Source organism: Theropithecus gelada, chromosome 9, assembly GCF_003255815.1.
Source record: "Theropithecus gelada isolate Dixy chromosome 9, Tgel_1.0, whole genome shotgun sequence".
NCBI lineage: Eukaryota > Metazoa > Chordata > Mammalia > Primates > Cercopithecidae > Theropithecus > Theropithecus gelada.
In genome coordinates, this window is record NC_037677.1 from 39,115,052 (window position 1) to 39,123,661 (window position 8,610).

The following is an 8,610-nucleotide window of genomic DNA, read 5'->3' on the forward strand; positions in this document are numbered from 1 at the left end:
GCCAGGATGGTCTTGATCTCCTGACCTCATGATCCGCCCGTCTCGGCCTCCCAAAGTGCTGGGATTACAGGCTTGAGCCACCGCGCCCGGCCTCATTAGATTCTCATAGAAGTGTGAACCCCATTGTGAACTGTGCATGCAAGGGATTCTAGGTTGTGCACTCCTTATGAGAATCTAATGCCTTATGATCTGTCGCTGTCTCCCATCACCCCCAGATGGGACTGTCTAGTAGCAGGAAAACAAGCTCAGGACTCCCACTGATTCTACCTTATGGTGAGTACCTTATAATTGTTTCATTATATACTATAATGTAATAATAATAAAGTGCACAATAAATGTAATGTGCTTGGATCATCCCAAAACCATCCCACCTTCCCCCTCCATCTGTAGGAAAATTGTCTTTTATGAAACTGGTCCCTGGTACCAAAAAGCTTGGGGACCACTGGTTTATAGGATCCACTAGAAAGGATGGAATGGTGTCTTACCAAGAAAACCAAAATCTCTATCATCCATCATTTATTTCACTTACATAAATGCTTAGCATGAAAAATTATAGAGATGGCTAAGATTTTAAAAAATGGAAATGAAAATTTCCCCTCAGAACCAATTTTTCTTCTGCAGCCTTCTTCAAATCTCATCCCCTGGAAAAAAGGATGGGTTAGAATTCCAAATTTCTTTGTGTGTGTGCAGCAGGAAGAGGATAGTATTGTTGCAAAGTGGAAGTTCATTATTGACCACAAACTACAAGTCTGGGTTCAGTAATAAGAACACTTACATCCTTTCTAGATAACCCAATCCTAAGATATTACTACTGTTACCAAAGAGGGAGTGAAGGTCTCTGAGAATGTAGGAGTCCCTTTAATAGATGGGGAGAAATGGGTTAAAGATTTTAAAAAATTGCACAGACAGTAGTTGTTTGCTCTTTGGTTATAGGTGAATTATCTCTATCCTAGTTAGGAGTGGAGGACTGAAGTATGTCTAAATGCACAAACTAAAGCTCTGCAGGCTTGGAAAGAAATTTTCTTTTGTAACAAAAGGGTAGGCCCTTTGCTACAGACATGAGTGATTAGTTACAATAGGTTATTAGGGGTATCATCCAGGTAATGAAATGTTCAACAAGAAGATTATAAAGGTTAACTAGATTTGCCCCATGGATTTTGCCCAGTGGTTTTGAAGGCAAAATAAGATTAATTTGAATATGTAGGGAAGAAAAAGAACTTGCGATTGATGAGGGGCTGATTTTTTACATTTAAAAAAGCCTGATGGTGTCAACTACAAATTTAAAATCTGTATTGTGTATACACAGAGCAATCTCTAGTGTGGCACCGGATTAATGGGGGTACCTTGAAAAATCAGGTCAAAATAAAGTGACAGAAATTATAAAACATACATGATAATGATAATAAAGAAGACATTTATTTCTCATACTCTTTTGGGGGAAAGGAGAAAAGTCAGTTTGCCCTACACGATGATGGTCTTTCTGAAAGATTCTCCATTCATTCCATAGAACTGGATAGGTTGCTTCATCTCAGAGAATTTTGTACTCTTAATTTGTAAAGAGAACTTCTGTTCAAGAGAGTGGTCAAAGGGTGAGCCTCTGTGAGCAGCTTCGCTGGTGCACAGCCAGGCTCCCTCTCTGGGTGAAGCTTTTTCCACACTGGCCACACAGATAGGGTGTCTCTCCTGTGTGGATTTTGCCATGCAGAATACAATTCCCCCTAGTGTGGAAACTCTTCCTGCACTGGGTACAGGCATAGGGCTTCAGGCCCGTGTGGACTCTGATGTGAACAATTAAGCTTCCTTTCTGACTGAAGGCTTTTCCACACTGATCACATCTATAGGGCTTCTCACCACTGTGAACTCTCCTGTGAACAGCAAGGTTACTCTGATTCCTGAAGCTTCTCTGACAAATAGCACACTCATAGGGTTTCTGTCCAGTGTGGAGTCTCTCGTGGACAGCGAGACTACCTCGTTGACTGAAGCTTTTCCCACACTCCTTGCACTGATAAGGCTTCTCTCCCGTGTGTATCCGCTGATGTGTAACAAGATTGCCTTTGGCCCTGAAGCTTTTTCCACAGTGGGTGCACTCAAAAGGCTTTTGACCAGTGTGGATTCTCTCATGTAACGTTAGACTACCTTTTTGCCGGAAGGATTTTCCACACTCTTGGCACTCATAGACCCTTTGTCTCACTCCAGGTGAATCTTCCTGTAGGGTCTTCGAATCTGGGGATTTTTGTTCCAGCTTCTCTCTTCTGAAAGAATTTTGGATATCCCAGCTTGAGGATCCTGTAGCCTCAGAGTGGTCATACTTGTGGTGGGCTTCAGTCATCACATCTGATAAAATGAGAGGGAAGTCACGTAAGAAGCACCAATATGCTGATTTAGAATAGGGAAAAAGAAACATAATTCTTTGAGTGCTTATGATGTGCCAGGCCTTATTCTGTGCATAGACAATGCAATCCTGAAAACAATACCATGAGATTGATACAGATAATGGGAGCAAAGGGAGACTGTCAAAGGTCACAGAACTAGGTAAGTTAGAGCTGACTCAAATAGGCATTCTCCATAGTACTGTACTGCCTCTAAATTTAATTTAGGCCAACAAATAACCTTGTAAGACAGACATGGTTTTCTCTATTTTATAGGTCAGAAAACCGGCTCAGAATATTTAGAAAACTATACAGAATCACATAGAGCCCCATACCCAACTTTTGTCTGACTCCAAAACAGGTGTGGATCCAGGCTGTATAAGGCCTAAAACTTCCCCATTTTAGAGGCACCCTTTTAAGAAAATGTATGAAATTAAGTCCAGGGTCTTGGAGAGACCAATGCAAGTAAGCGGTCCTAAAACTTAAGCTGCATTTGCTTCTTCAGAAATCCACCTCTGTCCAGTCTGCTTTTACAATGGAATAAGCACCGTGACCTCAGAAAATATGTGGCACAATCCTGGGTACTTCACATCTGTCATTGCTAATCCCTGCAACCCTACAAGATAGAACTTACTGCCCCATTTTACAGATGAACCTGGAGCTTAAGGAAGTTAAAAATAACCTGTCTGATACTGCAGATCTAGCCATGGCAATTATAGAATCTGATCCAAGGAATTTTTCCCATTAAAATCCTTGCTATTTTCAGCCTACTAAGCTATGGCAAAACTGAAATCAATTTTGGTTTGGAAGTTATTCTCTATGCAGGTATTGACTTTATTTTTTCCTAGTACTGCCCTGCATCTGAGCCTCCTGGTGCACTTTAAATATGGGTCCATTCATCACCATTAACAGTTTTCTTGGTGTCACCCCAGGGTAATTTTCTCCTTGTTCTCTTGCCTTATTCAGAGACAATGCTGAGATTTAAGCTGCTCATTGATTCTGAGACTACTTCAACGCTACCTCTATATCACGATGGTTCTCTTGCTCTGTTTCTACTATTACTTCTAACTCCAGCTCACAGGCTTTTCTTGTAACCCTAGGAACAGCGAGCTCTACCAAAGCAAGGTCTCCTCTGCTTCCTCAGACTGCTGACCAGTGCTGAGGACAGGGACACTGAATATCTGTGAGCTGAGCACATCCAGACATCAACTGACTCACTCACTGAAGAACGCTACATTCTGGGCATATCTTCCATGACAGTCCAGCAGGGTAGCTGTTGGAAATCCAAACATGTCCACTCCTGCTTACGACCTCAGTCACCACCTCTTCATATGATTCTTCCATGGGCTGTTCCTGAGCACCTGAGGGATAAAAACAAACAAACAAACAAACAGGAAAGGGCAGAATAATTGATATGTGAGAAGGAAAAAGTCAACAGTTGTGGAGGCATAAGTGAATGTAAGAAACCTAGATTGCTTGACATAATGTTAGTTACTATGATGTCACTGCAAAATGGGCCCAGAGGTACCAGGACCACACACAAATGAGTCTAGGAGGAAGGAGGTGGGAAGGCAGAGAACACATAAACATATATCTCTTCCTGCCAATCCCAAGTTAACAGTCACTCCTGTTTACACTTTGATCTTGGCATGTGATTGGGATCTTCCATTTTGGTTCCCCACCTAATCACCTACTACTTTCTTCCCTCCAAGCCCCAGAGGAATTCAGAATCTAAAAAAACATTTCAGCCTTCACGATTGATTGGAACCAAGCAGCTCTCCAGTTCTCTGTAGTTACAAAGACTTACCAAGAGAGTCCATATGTTATCACTGAACAATTCTTAGGAGGCTCCAGACCCAGACTCACCTTTCTCTTGCTCTTGAAGATACAAGAATACCAGTTCTGACCAAGTGTAAACACTTGTCAATTCTTGGAAAAGAAAGACCTACTCTGGACTCCAAAACCAAGCCCGAGACACTCCAACTAGGTTAAGTAACTTGCCCAAAAACCCACAGAAAATAAGGAATCAAGGTGGAGCAAAGGTTCAAATCCAAGACCTTCTGGATCCAAAGTGTATGCTCTTACATTAAACAGTTGTCTGGTTCCTGACCACTAAAGACCTGGTCACAATGCTTATAAAATTGAACAGAAAGGAAGAGAGTTTGACTAGACTGAATTACTCTTCCAGATCCTAGGAATCCTCTTGTATGTGTTCTAAATTATCTTTTATTATTATTATTTTTTAAAGTTTTCTGAGTCAAGGTTTTGCTCTGTTGCCCAGGCTGGAGTACAGTGGCTCAGTCATAGCTTGCTGTGGCTTTGAACTTCTGGACTCAACAGATCCTCCCACTTCAGCCTCCCAAATAGCTAGGACTACAGGTAAGCACCACCAAGCCTAGCTAATTTTTAAAAATTATTAAAAAAATTTTTTTTTGTAGAGATCGGGTCTCATTATCCTGCCCAGGCTGGTCTCCAATTCTTGGCCTGAAGTGATCCTCCTGCCTTGGCCTCCCAAAATGCTGAGATTGTAGGCATGAGCCACTACACCTGGCCCACATGATCTATTTTTTTAAAAAATATTTTTTCTTACTTCAGGATCCTAACTACTGAATTCTTACACTTTTAAGAAACGCAGTGGTTCAATGCATACTCCTTGTTTCCCTCTAATATGTCCTATCAAAATGCTGGCCTTCTGATTTAATGAAATAATAATATGATGCTACCATTATTTGTTTTGTCAACCTAAGCATCTGGTTCTTCTTGACAGCTGCACGTTCTGCTACATGCTGTGATGACCAAGAGAGGCATTTAAATTTTTATTTGGAGGACTCACTTCCAACTTGGAACACAAGCTACAAAGGAATTCCCTACCAGCATGCCAGCACATCATTTGGAAGTTCAAGGTATTCTTGCTCAACAACTGCACACATTACAAGTCCCTGGAGTACATGACGCCTGCTGCCTGGGGTTGGACTCTGTCGCTGGGGATTCTGGAAATTAGGGTAGAATTCACAGCTCTGCCTTTCCACCTGCTGTGATGTCTTCAAGTTACAACTCCGCCGCCTATCAGGGACCTCCGTGATTAGTAAGGGGGAAATTGTCACATTTTTCTCCCTAGATCACAGGTCTGAGCAAGTAGTTTTCCTAAGATTTTGTAAAAGTGGCTTTATAATTAAAAACATTGATTTTCCTATTAGAAAGGCTATTATATCCTTTGGAAAAAGCTTAGTAGTAGTCCGTGAGAGTCTTGGCTTCTTGCCCTGGCTCCCCCAGGGTCTATGACCTTCGGCAAGTTTCCCCACTTACCAAACAGGTTCCTAACACTCTCCTATCAGTAGGACAGTGAAAGGGAAAGAACCAAACAGGAGGGGTATCTGACGAGACCACCAGGCTTAAGACCTAAAATCCAGCGTCCTCTGGAGGCCGGATGAGAAGAGGGGTACACTTGGCGGTCTGGAGAATGTCCTGGGGCGTTTCAGGTGTAGGAGCTTGTGGGTAGCGTGGTTTCCCACACACTGCCTGGCTTCCTATTCTCCCTTGGAGGGGCTGCCTCTCCTTGCATCCCCGAAAGGCCGGCGCCGGCTTCCCGCCCTCGCTGAAGCCCGCACGGAGGCCCGGGGAGCCCACCGCGGCCTCCCCCTCCCACGCCCCGACCCCATGGGCCCTGCTCCTCTCCGCAGACGCTGCCCTCCCGCCTCAGGCCCCGGGCCCCAGGCCCGCCCAGCGTCCTGAACCTCGGCACCCCGCTCTCCAGTCCACGGGACCCTGCTCTGCGGACCGCCGACCTCTCCGCTCGCGGCTGGCCTCCCTCGGGGGCCGGGCCGGCCGGGCCTGCTCATTTCCGTGGCGGCCGCTGTCATAATGCGGCCACACGGAGGGCCCGGGACAGCGGCCTGATGGCGCAGCCCCGCCTTGCCCCGGCGCTTTGACCCGGCCGGGAGCCTCACTCACCGCAGCGGCGCGTGCCCGCAGACAAAGGCCGGCGCCGTGCCCGCAGCAGCACCAGCGCCGGCGCCGGCGGACCGGACTACAACTCCCAGGAGTCTCCGCGCGAGCTCGCCCGTCGGGCCGTGGGTCTCGGCGGCCCCGACTTCCCAAGGGCACTGTGGGAAATGTAGTTCTCTGGCGCTCCCGGTGCTCGGGCTCCGCAGGTCCCGGGGGCGCGGGGACCTCAAGCCGTCGGATTTGGACTGGGAATCCGGAGACCCACAGCGCTGACCTGTCAGTGGACGCGGAGTCGGGTCCGAGCCACGGCCGCTCAGATTAGCAAGATCTGATTGACAGCATCGGGGTAGCAGGCGCTGAGCCAGGGACTCAGGAGTCCAGGGTTCTTGTAGGGCGTCGCGGAAGGAAACGAAGTTTTAGGGAGAAATCCGTTGATAAAGCCTTGGGGGCTTCCAGGTCCTGTGTTGAGCCGCTCGCTGCATGAACAAAGGCGAAGCTCGCTTTCATGGAGCTTCTGTGAAGAGCAACAGGAACACAGTCAGTCCAGTCTTAGTGAGATACTGGGAGGAGCATGGTTGCTTTTGAACACGTAGGAGATAAAGCCTCTCTAATACCTTTTTTTTGTTTTTTTTTTTTCTTCACTCTGTCTCTCAGGCTGGAGTGCAGTGGCAGGATCTCGGCTCACTGCAACCTCCGCCTTCTGGGCTCAAGTGATTCTCCTGCCTCAGCCTCCCAAGTAGCTGGGACTACCATGCCACCATGCCCGGCTAATTTTTTTGTATTTTTAGTAGAGGCCGGTTTTACCATGTTGGCCAGGCTATCTGATATGCCTTAAGCCTCCTTCAAACGCACTTTTCCAGGATCGGGGCCTCATCCTGGAGCTCTTCTGCCTGGCCGGGCGTCTCTCTGGGTCCCTGCCTCTGGAGGGATGTGTCTGCCCATCCTCTTGCGAGAAGGACTCATAAAGAATGCTTCCTCTTGCTATGTTCTTGTCCTCTACCCGAAAGCCACACATTTGTTAAACCAAACAACTTAATTTCACTCAATATGCAAAGGTGTCATGTAAGTAATAAGTTGATTCCTAAATGTTAGCTGTTACTATTGCACATCATTTCTGAATTTCATTCAACATTTATCTGTTGAACCCATTTTAAGTGCTGACACTGGGGACACGAATGTGAGCAAGACACACTGTGCTCCTAGGGAGGGGCTGACAGTCTAGTGGAGAAAACAAAAACCACCTTCCTCACATGGGGGTCAGGGGTGTTGTGCAGCGAAGTCCCAGAGTGTGTGGTGCAAACTGTCCTGAAGCTCCCCACTCCTGAACTGCTCCAGGTGGCTCCTCCCCTCACTCCTCCCAAATCTGAGAGAGAAAGGGGTGGAGGGTGGCACACAGCAAAGGTCAAGGCTCAGAGTCCTAAGGTTGCGTCCTCTGCTTCACACAAGGGTACATAAGTTCCGTTGAGGTCAAGACCGGCTGTGGACGCTAGGACAAGTTTCAGATCCTGCCGTGAAGGTACATGACAAAGCATTGATGGGAAAAGGTGGCTGTGAGGGGCAATCATCATCACTTTTATAAATCTGCATAAATTCCCTTAAGGGGTCTCAGGAAAGTGGATACATTGAAGGGCCCAAAGTGGGGGAGAAAGTTGTTAGGATTGGGGTTGATGTGACCCCAGCCTCCATAGACAGACTGCCCAGTTGCAAAATAGGGCACATCCTCACCCACCACCTGCATCTTAAGGCAAATACTCAACAAGAGGGAGGGTGTGGGGTGAGGGTGAAAGGGAAATTGTTGTCGGCAGTATAGATTTGAAAAATTGCCAAAGAACAATTCCCCCACTTTGCAGGCATTTCAAAATATTAGGGGAAGGACAGATAATTCAATAAATGGTGTTATGACAAGGGTGAGACATTGGAGGGGGGGAGTTGAATGTTTACCTAACTCCCATGCCAAGAGAACCTCCAGATGGATTAATGTAAAATGGGAAACACAGAGCCACAAAGGCCCACAAGAGCACATGGATTAATCTTCTTATAATCTTGGCATAGGGAAGGCTTGCTTTCTTTCTTTCTTTCTTTCTTTCTTTCTTTCTTTCTTTCTTTCTTTCTTTCTTTCTTTCTTTCTTTCTTTCTTTCTTTCTTTTCTTTCTCTCTTTCTCTGTTTCTCTCTTTCTCTCTTTCTCTCTCTCTCTCTCTCTCTCTCTCTCTCTCTTTCCCTCCTTCCTTCCTTCCTTCCTTCCTTCCTTCCTTCCTTCCTTCCTTCCTTCCTTCCTTCCTCTTCTTTCTTTCTTTC

General features: G+C 46.1%; 1 protein-coding gene and 1 long non-coding RNA gene across 9 annotated transcripts; one reads left to right on the forward strand and one right to left on the reverse strand.

Moving 5' to 3' along the window:
* Positions 1-1,393: 1,393 nt before the first annotated feature.
* Positions 1,394-6,857, reverse strand: ZNF32 (zinc finger protein 32). Of its 8 annotated transcripts, none has more exons than XM_025397834.1 (3): positions 6,321-6,857; positions 3,592-3,730; positions 1,394-2,334 (listed from the first exon to the last, which is right to left on the reverse strand). In XM_025397834.1, exons 2-3 carry the CDS (start codon positions 3,659-3,661, stop codon positions 1,583-1,585), a joined length of 822 nt encoding a protein of 273 aa, XP_025253619.1. In that variant the 5' UTR covers positions 3,662-3,730; positions 6,321-6,857; the 3' UTR covers positions 1,394-1,582. The 8 variants fall into 8 exon arrangements, with proteins under 8 accessions (XP_025253619.1, XP_025253621.1, XP_025253622.1 ...); XM_025397836.1 differs by having other exon boundaries at positions 3,588-3,730; XM_025397837.1 differs by having other exon boundaries at positions 3,584-3,730.
* On the forward strand, positions 3,470-5,649 carry LOC112632112. Its single transcript, XR_003121257.1, has 3 exons — positions 3,470-3,827; positions 4,651-4,748; positions 5,117-5,649. It is a non-coding gene; the product is annotated as an uncharacterized LOC112632112 (long non-coding RNA).
* Positions 6,858-8,610: the final 1,753 nt, after the last annotated feature.